The sequence below is a fragment of the Littorina saxatilis genome, linkage group LG5 (assembly GCF_037325665.1).
Source record: "Littorina saxatilis isolate snail1 linkage group LG5, US_GU_Lsax_2.0, whole genome shotgun sequence".
NCBI lineage: Eukaryota > Metazoa > Mollusca > Gastropoda > Littorinimorpha > Littorinidae > Littorina > Littorina saxatilis.
The window spans coordinates 38,738,142-38,755,139 of NC_090249.1; the positions used below are offsets into that span (position 1 = coordinate 38,738,142).

General features: G+C 40.9%; 2 protein-coding genes and 1 long non-coding RNA gene across 5 annotated transcripts in view; 1 reads left to right on the forward strand and 2 right to left on the reverse strand.

Moving 5' to 3' along the window:
• Positions 1–16,998, reverse strand: part of LOC138967074 (choline transporter-like protein 1) — a 98,065-nt gene that overhangs the window by 28,142 nt on the left and 52,925 nt on the right. The window contains exons 3-4 of the mRNA XM_070339552.1: positions 16,779–16,880; positions 16,170–16,312 (exon numbers count right to left, since the gene is read on the reverse strand). Of these exons, the coding sequence (XP_070195653.1) occupies positions 16,170–16,312; positions 16,779–16,880 (245 nt within the window). The remainder of the gene's footprint in view (positions 1–16,169; positions 16,313–16,778; positions 16,881–16,998) is intronic.
• LOC138967077 (uncharacterized) lies at positions 1,080–8,719 on the reverse strand. 3 transcript variants are annotated; one of them, XR_011455836.1, is made up of 6 exons: positions 8,564–8,717; positions 6,584–6,679; positions 5,451–5,545; positions 4,915–4,992; positions 2,211–2,483; positions 1,080–1,483 (listed from the first exon to the last, which is right to left on the reverse strand). XR_011455836.1 is itself a non-coding variant. In XM_070339558.1 (6 exons), the coding sequence occupies exons 1-5, from the start codon at positions 8,573–8,575 to the stop codon at positions 2,379–2,381; spliced, it is 345 nt and encodes a 114-aa protein (XP_070195659.1). In that variant the 5' UTR covers positions 8,576–8,719; the 3' UTR covers positions 1,080–1,483; positions 2,211–2,378. The 3 variants fall into 3 exon arrangements, 2 of the variants coding, with proteins under 2 accessions (XP_070195659.1, XP_070195660.1); XM_070339558.1 differs by lacking the exon at positions 5,451–5,545 and adding an exon at positions 5,358–5,411 and having other exon boundaries at positions 8,564–8,719; XM_070339559.1 differs by lacking the exon at positions 5,451–5,545 and having other exon boundaries at positions 8,564–8,718.
• LOC138967079 (uncharacterized) lies at positions 9,557–13,058 on the forward strand. The gene is made up of 2 exons (XR_011455838.1): positions 9,557–10,228; positions 11,645–13,058. It is a non-coding gene; the product is annotated as an uncharacterized lncRNA (long non-coding RNA).

The following is a 16,998-nucleotide window of genomic DNA, read 5'->3' on the forward strand; positions in this document are numbered from 1 at the left end:
GCTTACGATGGGCAAGGGAGCGAACTGGTAAGAGTTAAGGATCTAGCCTATCGGTTTCGCTAATATAGGTAGAATAAAGTACATGTCACCAGAGTAGCCAAGAGCAACCTTTAACAATTTACTGGTTTGTTTTCATTTGTTTGAATGTTTCTCTCTTCTTCCTGCGCACAGTCTTCTCTCCATTTCATGTCACCTGTGCATACCATAACATGTTCTGAGAAAAAATGTTTGTTTGGCTCACATTTTGTGTGTGTCTTTATTGATGTTCGTATGATGCAATGAGTATGTCAGAACAAAATCTGAGTTCTCGTACTTTGAAATGGAGAATGAGAGACAAGACAAAGCATTACAGCACAAAGTCAAACATATCAGCACTTGCAAACAAAATGCACACAATACAGTCAGCTCAAAAAACTTTACTTATGTTGATAAACGTTATCACTAGCAGCAGATCAAATCTGATGACTTCATCCACTTGGCAATGAACATATTGGGAAGAAATATATCTAGTTTCATATATTTATATATATACCAAAAGCACACATGTAGTACAGTAAAAGTCATATATATAATGGTGTACACAGGAACCTTCCTTTTCAGAACTCCAAACAATAATCTGATAAAAAAAAAAAATCCAGTACAGAAAAAGAGGGAGTCTTAAAATGTAGGAAAACTTACATAGGTTTTGACAAGACAAACATTATATTTTAGATGCGACCCACCCTACTACCTTTCAGGCTGAAAACTTACAGAAACGAAGCAGCTGTTCAACAATGTTGCTCTGCCCATCACATGTGTAAAGACAGGGGCGGATCAGTTGCTTTGTAAGGGGGGGGGCACTTTGAATCGAAAGTGAATGTGATGGGCGCGAAGCGCCCGAATTTGCTAGGGGGTCCGGGGGCATGCCCCCCTGGAAATTTGTTTTGCCCAAAGAAGCAAAATGGTGCCATCTGGTGCCATTTGAACTTAGAAATGGTCATAGAATCAGCATAGAAAAATCTTTTTTTTTCTTCTTTTTGTTCTTCTTTTTTTGGGGGGGGGGGGTGGCACGTGCCCCCTGTGCCCCCCCCCCCCCCCCCCCTCGTCCGCCCCTGAAAGAGTAGAGCTTAATGCCTGGATCTGGCAAAGCATTTACATGAGTTGACAAATTGTTGAAATAAGAGTCGTCAGGATTGTTTACTTTGTGGAAGGGTTGCTCTCCTTGTTTATTTGTGTGGTTTCATAGTTAAGAGGAAAAAGCTATTTTGTTAATACCGCTTTCCCTACTTCTACTAGTTCCTCCTGTTGCTGCCTGTATCAAAACGGGAAACAGGATTGGATTACTTTGGGAACAAGAGGTTGTGATGGCTGGCTCTGGGAAACAGGTGGTTGTGATGGCTGACTCTTGGAGACACCTAGAAGTCTCTTTCTGATTTTGACAAAGATGCAATCAGGGGCTTCCTCCTCCAAAATGACTTGCAGCCTGTTGCACATGGTCAAAACCCTGCCAAAAGGGAAAAAAATAAAATAATCAATATGAGAAAGAGACAGGAGACAACAACTTTTACTAAAGCATCATTTAGGACAATTTACCAAGTTGTACATAACAAATTGCTCACAAATTTGAGTGCAACTTGCATGAAGAGCATTTGCAGGGATGGCCAGATCTCAAAATCTTCACTTGCCAGACAGGCGGGTCATTTCAAGAAAGTCCAGTCCACCAAAAAGAATTGCTTGCCGGGTACAAACCCCAGTTGCTATAACTGCATTGTTTATAACGTTTTGAAACTAGAGTATTACAACCAGAAGTGTTGCATTTGACGAGAATTTTCACTAGCCAACCAGGTGAGTTGCCAAGCGGTTTTAACTAGCACAGCGGATTTTTTGTACTCGCCCCTGGTCATTAGTCAGATCAGATGATTTGACCATCCCTGAATTTAGAAAGTCTGTTCAGTCATTGCTGATTAACTGTATCACTATCAGTATCACTGCACTTTTTAAAAAAAATTATATGTATATAACATATATTGCTGACAGCGACAGGCATAATTTTAGTGTGTGTTAATACTAGTATGCTGGTTTTTTTCAGATTTTGACACATTCCCTGTTCACTGAAACCAAAATGTTGTTAGGCCACACAAACCATCTTGCAATTCAACTTGAACCATTCTCTTGTTCAAAAGTAAAGTGCAAATATGATTTATTTTAAAAAAAGTAGAGAGGTTTCCTACCTGTAAGCCTTTCCTCCTTAAAACTCGTTGACGAGGCGATGCATGAGGTCGAGCTCACACTCACAGGCAGCCGGTGATGAAGACGCTTGGCCACAGGAATCGCCCATCTTGCTGCCTTTCAATCCAGTTGTGATGATGAATGGATAAGGATAAACTTGAGCACACCTTTCACATACAACTTCTGCTTGTACTCCCGAAGAAGCACCCTCTCTGCATTTTCTGCTTCACGGTCAACAGGAATCCCATCTCCCAAGTTCCAAAGCAGGAAAAGCTCTAAAACAAAAAGGCCTTGAGATCAAATCACAGTTTTTCGCACCTGTGGAAGGCATTCTTTTTCCCCCCTCATCACCATTTTGTATGTAAACTTACAAAATACTCACTGACTCAGCTTGGGGTAAGCTTAGCAGCTATACAAACTGGCAGTGGCAACTTAGTATGCATGTTTGTTGTTTCTAAAAAATCTAACCCACACGTCAGATTGAAAATGGAAAACTTTAGCATACACTATCGCAACATTCAATCAATCAATCAATGAGGCTTATATCGCGCATATTCCGTGGGTACAGTTCTAGGCGCTCTGCAGTGATGCCGTGTGAGATGAAATTTTATACGGCCAGTAGATTGCAGCCATGTCGGCGCATATTTACCTTTCACGGCCTTATTCCAAGTCACACGGGTATGGTAGACAATTATTAACTGTGCCCAAGCAATTTTGCCAGGAAAGACCCTTTTGTCAATCGTGGGATCTTTAACGTGCACACCCAATGTAGTATACACGGGGGGTGGTTCGGACACCGAAGAGAGTCTGCACACAAAGTTGACTCTGTGAAATAAATTTCCGCCGAACCTGGGATCGAACTCGCGCTGACAGCGGCCAACTGAATACAAATCCAGCGCGCTACCAACTGAGCTATATCCCCGCCCCGAATCGGAATATAGTTATGCTTCATAGTAAGTTAGATTCCGTGGACAGATCAACGGCACTTATTCAAGTTTTTGACTTTAATCAACTGAAAAGTTACAGATTTACAGAAGTTGCTTTTTTGAAAATATTACAATGCACGCGAAAGCGATCTGTTCAATATATAAACAAGTCACGTAAGGCGAAAATACAACATTTAGTCAAGTAGCTGTCGAACTCACAGAATGAAACTGAACGCAATGCAACGCAGCAAGACCGTATACTCGTAGCATCGTCAGTCCGGGCTTCGTCGAAGATTACTTGACCAAAATTTCAACCAATTTGGTTGAAAAATGAGAGCGTGACAGTGCCGCCTCAACTTTCACGAAAAGCCGGATATGACGTCATCAAATACATTTATCAAAAAACCGAAAAAAACGTTCGGGGATATCATACCCAGGAACTCTCATGGAAAATTTCATAAAGATCGGTCCAGTAGTTTGGTCTGAATCGCTCTACACGCATGCACGCACACACGCACGCACGCACGCACACACACATACACCACGACCCTCGTTTCGATTCCCCCTCTATGTTAAAACATTTAGTCAAAACTTTTTTTTTTTTTTTCCTTACACCTGTTCCTTGTCCCGGTGTGCACTCACGCCGCCCCGTCCCTGCACTCACTGTTCCATGCACATCTGAATTTCGTTCCGCTGCCAGACTTGTCGATTTTACAGACGCTCCAGGGAGGGATGTCGGGTCGTTGCGGTAGGCTACCCTCGGAAGATGACACTGCACTTCTGCTGAGTCACTTCGACGGTGTTCAGTAGTGGGTCTGTCCCGAGCTAACGGACGCAGCCCACTACCTACTATGCCCCCTACTAACGACATTGACAGCTAAGTCGTGGAGCCAGACTGAGTGAGGGTCCCCTCCAGAGAGCAGACTGCCACCACGTCCCTCCGTCGACGCCCCAGAACGTCACACGTTGAGGACTGACAGCAGAAGTACTATTCAGGGAAGGATCGAACAGGAACACTGAGACCAAGGTCACCATGAGAGCTCCGGGCATGAAGGGCCACAAGAGCAAGGACACTTTATAATTTTGGATGATTAATGAGATGAGGATGATTATAATGATGATGCTATGGATTTCCAATTTGGTTTGAGACTACGTGACAGGGCAGCACTCTACGCTTACTGTCATAATATATCCTGGTGTCAACCAGGCCCGAGAACTGCCGCACCTGCGGTGTTGGTCAGGTAAACAGAACCTGAGCACCCTCAAAGTTGCATTCGTTAAGTGAATGACACTCGGCTGTGTGATTCCAGCCTTCCCATAGGAACCATAGCACTTCCACTCTGGGTAGGAGCCGACCGCAGCCCAAAAAACCCACATGACCCTGATGGGATTCGAACCCACGACCTCCCGGCCCACAGCCTGATGCGCTAACCACTGCGCTACGGGGGCCGGTATTTAGTCAAAACTTGACTAAATGTAAAAAGCAGATGTGGTATGAGACAGTAAGTAAGAGAGTATTAATATATCCTACACACTGTACTTTGCATACCTCACCAAACCTTGATCTCTTCCAAAGCCTTGTGCAATTTCATATGTCAATTTAAGCAAAGAGACGTCACTCTAGTAAGTATGGGGTGACATAATAGTTATAAAATTATCCAAAGGGAAAAAGCTGTCAAATTTATCAGGAACCAATATGCCGTTTGACTTAAAAATACATTTTTACAAAACCAGTATACATATGATTTAATTTGAAACATTATGAATATGAATTCATTACCTTGTAGTTTGGTTGTGGGACAATATGTCCAGATGGCGACTTGAAATCCCTCGTTGAATTTAATGCACTGGATTCATTCTGTGGTATGGCATATGTCAATTTTAAATGAAAAAACAAACAAACCACACAGACATACACACTTACAAGAAACTTAGTGCACATCGAAGCATCAGAACACAGAGCAATACATGGATACATTGGAACCAAGGACTACTTTAGTAGTCCTTGATTGGAACCCATCATTTATCAGTACTATCACTTTTGCATAAAGCACACTTTTGTGCAGCAGGACAAAAATAATAATTTTGCGGGATATGATAATTATCTAATTCAGTGTTAATTTAACTTTCAAAAATAATATGTATCATTGAGTTCGTCAATAATAATTTCAAAAAGTAAGTCAGAAACAATAACAAATGAACAGAAATGAACATAATAAATACCTGAAAAAGCGACTTTCTTGCTGCAGATTTACCACTGTGGTTGTCTGCTATTGCCTATTTAAAAAAGGGGTAAAATATAGGTAATTAATATACCATTAGCTTAACCGAGCGCTGGTGTAGCAATGTCCGAATTCTTCGGATGTCAGCTTTCTCACTCGATATATACTTGAGACTGAAATAGCTGTTCCCTAGACAAATTAAAGAAGTAAACTTATAAGGATAACAAGAAGAGCAAACGCTCGATCGAGTCACTTTCGCAGTTCTGAATATTATATGAGGCATCAGATGGACAGGAAGAAATTGCTATTCACAACACAATGAGTCACGTTCACATAAAATTTGAGCCCGGTCACTTTTATAGTTTCCGAGAAAAGCCCAACGTTAAGTTGTGTGTTGCCGAACAGAAAAGGCTAGTTATCTCCCTTGTTTTTCTGATAACGTTCGTAAAAGGCTACAGATGTAAATACTTTGATGTAAAGAATAATCCTACAAAGTTTCAATCACATCCGATGAACTTTGTCAAAGATATAAAATGTCTAATTTTTCCTTTGACGCTGACCTGTGACCTTGAAAAAGGTCAAAGGTCAACGAAACCATCGTTAAAGTGTAGAGGTCATTGGAGGTCACGACTAAACAAAATATGAGCCCGATCGCTTTGATAGTTTCCGAGAAAATATATAAAATGTCTAATTTTTCCTTTGACGCTGACCTGTGACCTTGAAAAAGGTCAAAGGTCAACGAAACCATCGTTAAAGTGTAGAGGTCATTGGAGGTCACGACTAAACAAAATATGAGCCCGATCGATTTGATAGTTTCCGAGAAAAGTCCAACGTTAAGGTGGTGTCTACGGACGGCCGGCCGGACAGACTAACACTGACCGATTACATAGAGTCACTTTTTCTCAAGTGACTCAAAAAGCATGTCAAGTTCTTGCAAGTCAAGGAAAATTGTGGTGAGATTGAATATATTGCAACCCATAACATTGAGTGGTTATGTCCCTTAGATTGAAGATGAATCAAATTTCAATTTAAAAAAATTGGTTTGACAAATTTGTTCCCATAAATCTAATGTCAGAACTATCAGAGGGTGGTTGAAATTAACCACATGCTTTAATTCTGTTATTCTAGGGAGAAAATATCCCGCGATACCATGGATGCACGGAGCTGTAACTTAATATACGTAACATATACAATACATACCACAATAGCTGTTAATAACATTTATACCTGGCGTTTTGCAGTAGGCGTCTCTCCTGTTGGTGACCTGTGTGCCCTCTTTGTCCCAGATTTGTCCTCTGACCAAAACGATGGGCTTCTTTCATCCTGTGGTACGACACAGTTAGATATGTTACCAGCGGCACAACATTCTATCCTGATGCGTTTTGTTGTTTCATGTGTTGTGCTTAAGTATTGTGATTGTAGTGTAAATGTGTTTTTTTTCTTCTTCCAAGAACATAGTATTATGCATTTGAACAGTAGTACATGAGGGAAGGGGATTGTCAGTATGGAGTTTATGAGATATGTACATTAGGCTTGTTCATGTCCTACTTATAGGCGCGCGTGCGTATCTAATGTTGATAAGCAAATTTAGTTTGGGAGCAAGTATTTTTGTCTGCTCATACTGACTGTGCTGGCAAAGAGAAAACTGTGAGTAATGAATAACAAGATGAAAATAAAGTTGACTTTCGCACAGAAAATACCATAAGTCTGAGACTGTGCCAAAAGGTCAGGTGTCATGTCTACTGTCCCGAATGACACACGATTGCTGACATTTCACCATTGCCAACAGAATAAACAAATAAGAAATAGGTAGAAAATGAATGTGAAAACTGACTTTAATTGTTGATCAATCAATCAATCAATGAGGCTTATATCGCGCATATTCCTTGGGTACAGTTCTAGGCGCTCTGCAGTGATGCCGTGTGAGATGAAATTTTATACGGCCAGTAGATTGCAGCCATTTCGGCGCATATGATCAGTATTTTCTATACCACTAACAAATAATCTACTTGCACATAGCTGTTTGGCAAATGTATGTTGCATGGGACACACTGACATGAAAGTGGAAGATGTTTTTCCCTCTAGAGAAACTACATATCAAGTTACACTTTTTGTGCTCTTCCATTCCAGTTGGCAATCAATTGTTAACGCATGTTATTAGAAAAAATAGAACGAAAACAGATTAGATAGAATGAAAAATGTACTGGTGATGTCATTTGGGACATACTGACATGAAAACGTCACCTTTTGGCACAGTCTACATTCACGCTCTTCAAATGTAAATACACCATATTGACTAGCCCATCAAATCCTGGCTGACATTCTGCCCATAGCTGCTTGTGTGTTTGTGTTTTCGTTCTATTTGTATGGGTGGGGTACCATGGAAGCTAGTGTAACAATAGATTCAAAGAAGCCTTGATAATATTTTCACAACAAATTGATTTTACTGTCTATATTTTGTAAAACATAAAGGATTACAAAATAAATCAGTGTTGGTTTTGGGTGGTCACAGAAGCCAGTACTTGTTAAGCTGTTATCACTGGAACCCCTAATCAGAAGTTGGTACTTTGGCATGTGTTCATACTGGTGCAGCGGTATATATATATATGTTACAGTTAATCTGTGAAACCAGGGAATAAATGTATTAACTAGGTAATACATGAATTAACTGACGGAAAAAACCAGTTAATTCATGTATTACCTAAAATATTTTAGTTCATACACGTATTCCCTACTTTCACAGATTAACTGTAACATATAATGTGAAAGATAGAGAAAGCTCCTATTTTTGCTTAATTGACATATTTATTTAAAAAAAAAAAGATAGAAGTAACTGTTGTAAAAATTGCAATCGTAAAGAAAATGTAATGGCAGTAAACTTGGAAAGCACAGCTAAGGGCAACACTGTAGAATGCACCGCGCGTCTCCAACCACTGTGATCAAAAATAAGTCAACTTGAGTGCGCTATCAATAATTATTTACAATGCTTCAGTTCTACCACAGGTGGAAGGTATCATTCGCTGGACCACCACTATCATAGTCTTACTATGATATTGGTAGTCTTACTATGATAGTGGTAGTCCAGCGAACAATATTTTCCGCCTGTGCTTCAACATCACCAGTGAACACAACCTGGGAAGCAAACATCTAAATCTAATATTTGATTTTGACCTAAATCTTAGTAATTATAGCAGAGAAAAGACTTACCATTCTGCGCATCTGTCATGAATTCCGTACACACAAAACTGATGACAGTTAAGAGTGACATAACTTGAGCCAACGGGAGTGACCAGCAGTCGACAGAATAACACTGACAGCCGTCGTCCGAAGGTGGCTGAACGGACGTGAACCTAACGAAAATAAAGCACGTTCAGCAAATCAAACTATAAAACATACACGTAAAATATCAGGTGCTCTTCTGTCATCTGCTCTTCATACTTCATTATTTTGCACGTAAATCAAACCCTAAATTTTACACTGATAAACGTTGTTCGCTCGACCCTAGAGTATGGGGCAGTTGTCTGGGACCCATATATTTAAAACTGGATACCGACAAAATCGAGAAGATTCAACACAAAGCAGCGAGATTTACCTGCAAATATTACAGATCCATGGAGAAAACCCGGTTGCGACAGATGCTGCAGAGACTGAACTTGCCATCAGACTCAGTACTTGCTGACCGGCGTAGACAACTTCGCCTGACGATGCTGTACAAGATAGCTGGAGGGTTAATACCAGCCATACCCCCAGAAAGTTTTCTCACACCCGCAGAGAAGAACAAGCAGAAAATCAGACCAACAAAGCCTATAACCACTCGAGGCAAAATTCCAGTGTTAGTGTTAGTCTGCCATTAAACTAACGACAACAAAGAAGGGAAGTAAGCCTGAAGGGGTTTACGGGAGTTGTCTGCCCCATTATCGAAAGATACTTCCGGTTATAACCATCAGAAAACAACAAATTGTGCGTTCTCACGATCATTGATGTCTGCATTCTGTTAATAACTTTGTTATTATCATTCTCCTCAAGCCTATCTGTCTAATAAGTCGAGCTAAAATGGGCTACGTTCAGCATTTGTACATTTCCTTCTGTGATGTGACTATTGGATGACGTCATCGAACCATCGTTGCCTAAGTTAATTTGAATGGAAGCTCGCGTCATCATAATTAGCGTAGGTTCCTAAATGCAGTAACGCTAGTCCCATGCGGGAAAGCGCGATCTGTGCTGAAAATAACACGTTTTCAATTTCCGACAGCTTTCAATATATGGCATATTATTGAAAATGGAAACTACAGAAATGAAGTTGGATTCTTTGTCTTTTACCCCATGCCATTTGTTTGCAAAATGTGCTTGGATTGAATGCGTGTGCGTGAATCACAAATACTCTCTCCGGATTTTCGGACAGCCGTGACGCGACCGCCATTACTACTTGCTCTTCAACTTTTTGTGGTGTTTCCCTTTCGGCGTTGTATTTTCTAAAAATAGTTTCATTCAACGATCGGAAACCAGTGTCGACTGCTAAAGAAAGAGTCCCTTTTCTTTCTAGGGGGGGTATTTTTTTAGATTAAATCGATGGTGGCTTTTAGACATGGACAATAAAAAATTGCCCAACTTTAACCTTTCGTAACTTAAAAACAACTCAAACGATCATAGTCGTAAAAGATGCGCTAGAAAGTCCGATTTCTTGTGAATCCTCCAAATATGGAAGTTTCCGTTTAAGATTCATGCGCGCGAAGCGCGAGCCAATCAAAACCGAGGACCTGCAAAACCGGTAAAATCCGTTGCGTTGATCGCGAGTCATGGCGGAGTATTCAAGCGAAGCGATGGTGACGCACGCTTCGAGACAATTTGTGGAAGAAATCAAACCCATCCTTGGTAAGTGTTGATGTTTTTCTGTTCATTTAGTGTTTAGAAGTTGATCTGTCGAACCATTCTGCTGAATTTAGCGTTTTGAGTGCGTAGTTTTCATGTTGATGATAGTAGTTTGTGCTGGGTCATTTTGTATTGGGTGTTGAAATGGGGGTACTCGATAAACGACCTAAGTTATTTTTTGCCTTTCGCCGTACATGTGATATATTTGTTTCAAACTAATCTTGAATTATTACTCCGATGGTTTTTGTTTCTCAGTTGTTGTTTTCTTGAGGATTAAATTAGGATTAAAAGGAATAATTGTTCCTTTGCTAAAAGTGGAAGTGCAAGACTAGGCCTAGCAACGAGTAGCGTAGCTTACATGCGCTGACCCTAGCGCATCTCCATTCCTTCTTCCTTTTCCCCCCAGTTAATCAGAGTTTATGGTCCATCAAACTTGTGTGATTACTAATTTGTTTCTCATGACAAGCAAGGTGATATAAAATAAATTAGAAACGAGTTAAAAAATAACCAAATACGTGACAGAAAAACAAAGCAAACTTTTGTTTTGGGACAAAAGTAAAACTGAAAGTAAACAGGCCTTCATGGTTGCTTCCAGTAAGTTCGTCACACGGTAGATTCGTCACCGGTCCCGGTAACTTCGCCACAGTAGTCCGAGCGCGGCTCTCTCTATCTCTCTCTCTCTCTCTCTCTCTCTCTCTCTCTCTCTCTCTCTCTCTCTCTCTTTCTCTCTCACCTCCTTCCACCCCTCCCTCTCCTCACATTGAGTTTCTCTGCCTCCTTGACAGTGAGGTTGAAGTCATAGGACTCCCTCTCTCTCTCTCAGGGTCGCGCGTGTGTAGGTGTTAGTCAGTGTGTGGGTGCGTGTGCGATGGTGTGTGTGAGTGTTTGTGCGTGTGTACGTGCGTGTGTGTGCGTGCGTGTCATGGATATGGGTGTATGTACGTCCGTCTCTCTCTCTCTCTCTCTCTCTCTCTCTCTCTCTCTCTCTCTCTCGCTCCCTCTCTCAGACTACATGCTTTTGAGAACTGCTCAATGAGTAGATCTCGGGTTGAGAACTGCTCAATGAGTAGATCTCGGGTTTTAAAATAACAACGCTCGGACTGTGTCGTCTGAAAACTGCTCAGTTGAGAACTGCACAATGAGTAGATCTCGGGTTTTAAAATAACAACTCTCTCTCTCTCTTTCTCTCTCTCTCTCTTTCTCTCTCTCTAAAAAATGTCAGTGAATCTTGAATCTCTCCCACAAATCAAACATCTGAAAGCATAAGCTCTAAGCTTAACACCCGCCCACCCCTGCCAGTAATTTCGTCACAGGTGACGAATCTACCGCGTGACGAACTTACTGGTAGCCTTCATGGTTTCAGTACAAAATTATTATGAACATAGTATTACATTTTTGTTTTGTTTGTGCGTGTTACAGATGATGCTCACTTCCAGCAAATGAAGTCTGCTTTCACACTCACAGCAACTGGAAGAGGTCGACCACCCAAACTTCAGCTGGTACCACTGACCAACAAGCTATTGTTGCAGCTGGATCTGCTTCGGTTGGAAACAGGGAGGGATTGGAGTGACCTGGTTTAATTTCTCCCCAAAGTGTTCGAGTGAACTTGCTGCAAGGACTTGAAATCAAGGCAGAAATTGAGGGAACAGTGAAAGAAGCAACAAAGCTGGGGAATAAGACTGGATTAGAACTAGAAGCATTTTTGGATATCGACGCAGGGCGTTGCATCATGGGCCGGAATGTTGGGGTTCATTTGCTGAAACATAGGATCACAAGAAACCACCTGCTCAATCCGGACCTTCTGGAACACATTGACCGTCCATCAGAACTTGTGAATGGCATGGTGCTCGATCTAATATCGTTCCACAAAAAGGAGAACCTATCGCTGACTTCTGCCAGATTCCTGCATCGGTTGTTTTTGGACACAACATTGTGCTTGCACCATTTTCTTCTTCTGGCAGAACATTCACAGTCGAATCTCCAGCAAACCTGCCTGCCATGTACACCTGTTTCAAGCAGTACTTGACTGACAACTTTGTTTGACTGACTTTGAAGAAGGGGTATAAATGCATTTGACTGTCACTTCTCATGCAACTGTGCACTTTGCAAGAATTTAGTTTTCCCCAGAGAACTGTGAACAATGTTAGTAAATTTATCCCACATACGTGAGAGAGATAACCGTGAGATAAAAATCGTTCAAATCACACGTGTGTATATCATGTAAATGAGGTCAACCGGAAGGTCAAGCTATGTAAATTAGTAGTACATGGGATAAACCGGAAGGTCAAGCTAATCCTATCGAGGAAGGATATGCTTTGCTGTTGTTGTTCCTTTTGGTTTCTTTTATCCTGTGGCCACTGCTTTTCTTTTTATCTGGTATATTTTGAAGTGATGGGTTTGATTTCTTCCACAAATTGTCTCGAAGCGTGCGTCACCATTGCTTCGCTCGAATACTCCGCCATGACTCGCGATCAACGCAACGGATTTTACCGGTTTTGCAGGTACTCGGTTTTGATTGTTCGAATATTAAACTTAACAGTGTTAACAAAGGCGAACTACTTTGTCCTAGTTTGAGAGTGTGTGTCATGGCGGAGGAATGAATGTCAAATTGAGTACAGTGGTTTGAAGTTCTAAAGCGGTTGATCCAAAGGCAATATCGCTGTCGGTGACTTTTAGTTAGATCTGGCACAGAAGTATATAATGTAGGATAAACAGAATACTACATGGCTTGCTGTGTCGTACCAGATTTACACTCGTTGCTTTTTCAAATAGTAAACAGCTCGCTTTCGCAGTTCACTATTTAAACAAGAAGGGCAAAGCCCATACGACTCACATCCTTGACCTTTACATGACCTTGACCTTCAGGGTCAAGGTCAAATAACTAAACCTAGCAATGACATCATACACTAAGAACTGCTTTACACATTTTTCCTACCAAAATACATGTGACCTTGACCCAAGGTCATCTAAGGTCATGCAACACAAAGCTGTTAATTCAAGACATAGGAAGTACAATGGTGCTTATTGGCTCTTTCTACCATGAGATATGGTCACTTTTAGTGGTTCACTACCTTATTTTGGTCACATTTCATAAGGGTCAAAGTGACCTTGATCATATGCGACCAAATGTGTCTCATGATGAAAGCATAACATGTGCCCCACACAATTTTTAAGTTTGAAACAGTTATCTTCCATAGTTCAGGGTCAAGGTCACTTCAAAATATGTATACAATCCAACTTTAAAGGACCCTTGCGACCTTGACCTTGAAGCAAGGTCAACCAAACTGGTGTCCAAAGATAGGGCTTACATTGCCCTGTATAGCATACATAGCTAAGGTTGCCATTCTCGATAACTTCAGAAGAAAATGTGAAAAATGGCCGTTTTTAAGACAACAATTACGGCCCCTGTGACCTTGAACTTGAAGTGAGGTCAAGTTGCCGCACATGTTTTTTGAGATCTTGTAACCATACACCATCTGGCCACATCAAGTGTTGATAGACTTAATAGTGTCCAAGAAATATCCAACGTTAAAGTTTTCCGGGCGGACGCCGGGACGGACGGACGGACGACTCCGGTGAGTACATAGACTCACTTTTGCTTCGCATGTGAGTCAAAAAACAACTCGTGTAAATCTGGTACGACACAGCAAGCCATGTAGTATTCTCTAGATCTTACTTCAATCAATCAATCAATATGAGGCTTATATCGCGCATATTCCGTGGGTACAGTTCTAAGCGCAGGGATTTATATATATATTTTTGTAATTTAAAAAAAAAAATTTTGTATGCAATTTATATCGCGCACATATTCAAGGCGCAGGGATAACAGTGACATTTTTATCTAAGCCTATACAATTTTGCCAGGAAAGACCCTTTTGTCAATCGTGGGATCTTTAACGTGCACACCCCAATGTAGTGTACTTGATTGAACACATATTTGTGAAGATAACATTGTAATCAATCTACACACCAAAAATCATGGCTGTATTTTCAGTAGTTTCTGAAATATTTCAATCTGAAATGTGCTACCCCCCTCTGGGGGGGGGGGGGGGGGGGTTGTCCACTCTTGGGGGATTATTTTCAACATTACACTGAATTTTACTGATGTCTGTAAAGATTACACTGTAATCTATCTACACACCAAAATTTTTCGTTGTATCTTAAATAGTTTCTTAATTATTGGCCTTGAAGTGCGAAAAACTGTAATTTTCCTGTTTTTCCGCTTGACAAATTGAGGTTTTTGACATTTTTGAGGCTCTTATACTCCAAAAGCATTGAACTAAGCTGTCTGAAAAAAAATAGCCATGTTCTACACACATTTGTTTGGAATATGTGAAAGTTTCAGACAGCTGCTATACATATTGTGTGAATTGTGATGACCCAAAGTTGCCCTCCCGTGCAATTTTGCGATGGTTTTAATTGTGTTTTTCGTGAAGTTTGCATGCTTGCTGACAGAAGCCATATGAGATTAGAGGGCTAGAACTATGTGTTTTTTCTATTCTTGGTTGCTGATAACAGATCCTGAAAAGTTGAAAGGGCTGAGGATAACTATGTGGTACCCACATGCTGCTGAAGTTGCCCTATTTTACAGTTTTAAGCAGAGTCGCGACAGCGTATGTACTAAAATATCAAAATCTCAGGAACTAATAAAGGTATCCACTTACTTTTTTTTGTGTTTTGCTTGTACTTTATTTTTCTTTCAAGACATCACAAAACATTCACTCTCACTTCAAAACCAAGTTTTGACTGCCGCTACCTAATAAGATACAATCGTTTTCGGGTCGATTTCAATTCTAATCGTGGTACTAATTAACCTATTTTTGTTAATTCTGATTCAGAATTTGATGAAGAATAATTATGATGCAATCAATTTTGAATCTCTTTGCAAAACTGTGATTTTAATGACAACTTTAATGAGCAATCTCATTAACTAATTTGTAAGCCTCCAAGCTGAAATGCAATACCAAAGTCCTGGCATCCTCAAAGATTACTTGACCAAAATTTCAACCAATTTGGTTGAAAAATGAGGGCGTGACAGTGCCGCCTCAAGTTCCACTAAATGCCGAATATGACGTCATCGAAGACATTTATCCGAGAAAAGAAAAATAGTCTGGGGATATTATACCCAGGAACTCACATGTGAAGTTTCATGAAGATCTGTCCAATAGTTTTCTCGGAACCGATCTATATACACACACACACACACACACACACACACACACATACACCACGACCCTCGTCTCGATTCCCCGTCTCTATGTTAAAACATTTAGTCATAACTTGACTAAATGTAAAAAGAGAAAAGAACGAGACAAAAAGAAACAAGAACAAGACAAGAGGGAAACCTTCAGCAAGAGCCAGAAGAAAGTCTATTGCCAGCTTCTATCGATTTATCAGTCTTCTTTTTCCCCCTCAAGCTTTGTACTGCCAGTGTATCAAGGTGCTTTTTGTCTGCAAGAATATCCCCCCGTGCTGGTGTCAGAGGCTTGAGCATTACCTGCCGACAGCAGCAATCTTTCCAGATCCATATCATCATCGATCTGACCCCCCCCCTCCCCGCCCCTTTTACTGCATCGAACGGCTGATCAGTCTGGATTTGATGTCAATAAAATCATGAGGTTTACCCCCGCCCCCCCCCCCCCTCCACCCCCACCCCACCCCACTTTACTGCAACGAACAACTGATCAGTCTGGATTTGATGTCAATAAAATCATGAGGTTTACCCCCGCCCCCCCCCCCCCCCCCCCACACTTTACTGCATCGAACAACTGATCAGTCTGGATTTGATGTCAATAAAATCGTGAGGTTTAAATCGTAAACTTAACACGGGCATGAACCTATGACATGAAAATCGTGAGGTTTCAATCGTAAACTTAACACAGGCATGAACCTATGACATGAGAGAAAAGATCAAGACTACATTTAAACGATCGCATCAACTCACTTGAGTCCTGATGTGTCACGGCCAGATTTGATGGCTCCTGGGATGACGTCATTCTCCTGGTTGCACACGTTACCGTAACTGTCGGTGCCGTAGATGAGAACGTTGGGGTTGCCCTTGCCTATGGTGTAGTAAAACAACCAGCCCTGCAAGAGAGAAAGTCAAAATGGCATTCACACAGCTTAAGAAGAAATGTAATGACTGAATGGTAATGATTCTAAAGATGATACGTCTTTCGTGAGTGATGATTTGTAGACCCACTTTGGTGTTTTAACATGTGTTGAACACGGTGTCGTAATGGACACAATAATAAGATGAAAGTAACATGCAAGTTTGCAGGCTTTTCAACATGAGTTACATACAATTTTCGCCAACAATTAAAACCGTATATTTGTACGAATTTAGACTGTCACTTTCGAATTTTCTACGATCGCCTTCCCTACGTCTCCAAAAGTGGTATCTAATTTCAGTAGTAGCAAAATAAATCTAAAATGTTGACTATATTTACGTCATTGTCATACATATACAAGAACGACTGACAGAGAGTGTTCTTTTCTACGCAACATGCAGAGAAAAAAGGCAAAACATTTCTGCCTGACTAAGAATGCTCACCAGGCCTCCAAGAAAGGCGATGAAGAGAAGCAGAACGATGACATCCCGACATACTCTGTGTTTCGTGGGTCCATCAAACTTCTGTTCCACTGATCGGTCGCCCTGTCAACAAAAGAACAGCAACAATTGGTGTTTTGAAACAATGTGTGCATGTGAATGCCAAGAGGGAAAATCGTATACAGCTTTAATGCCTAAAACAATCTGAGATAATAAGGTTTCA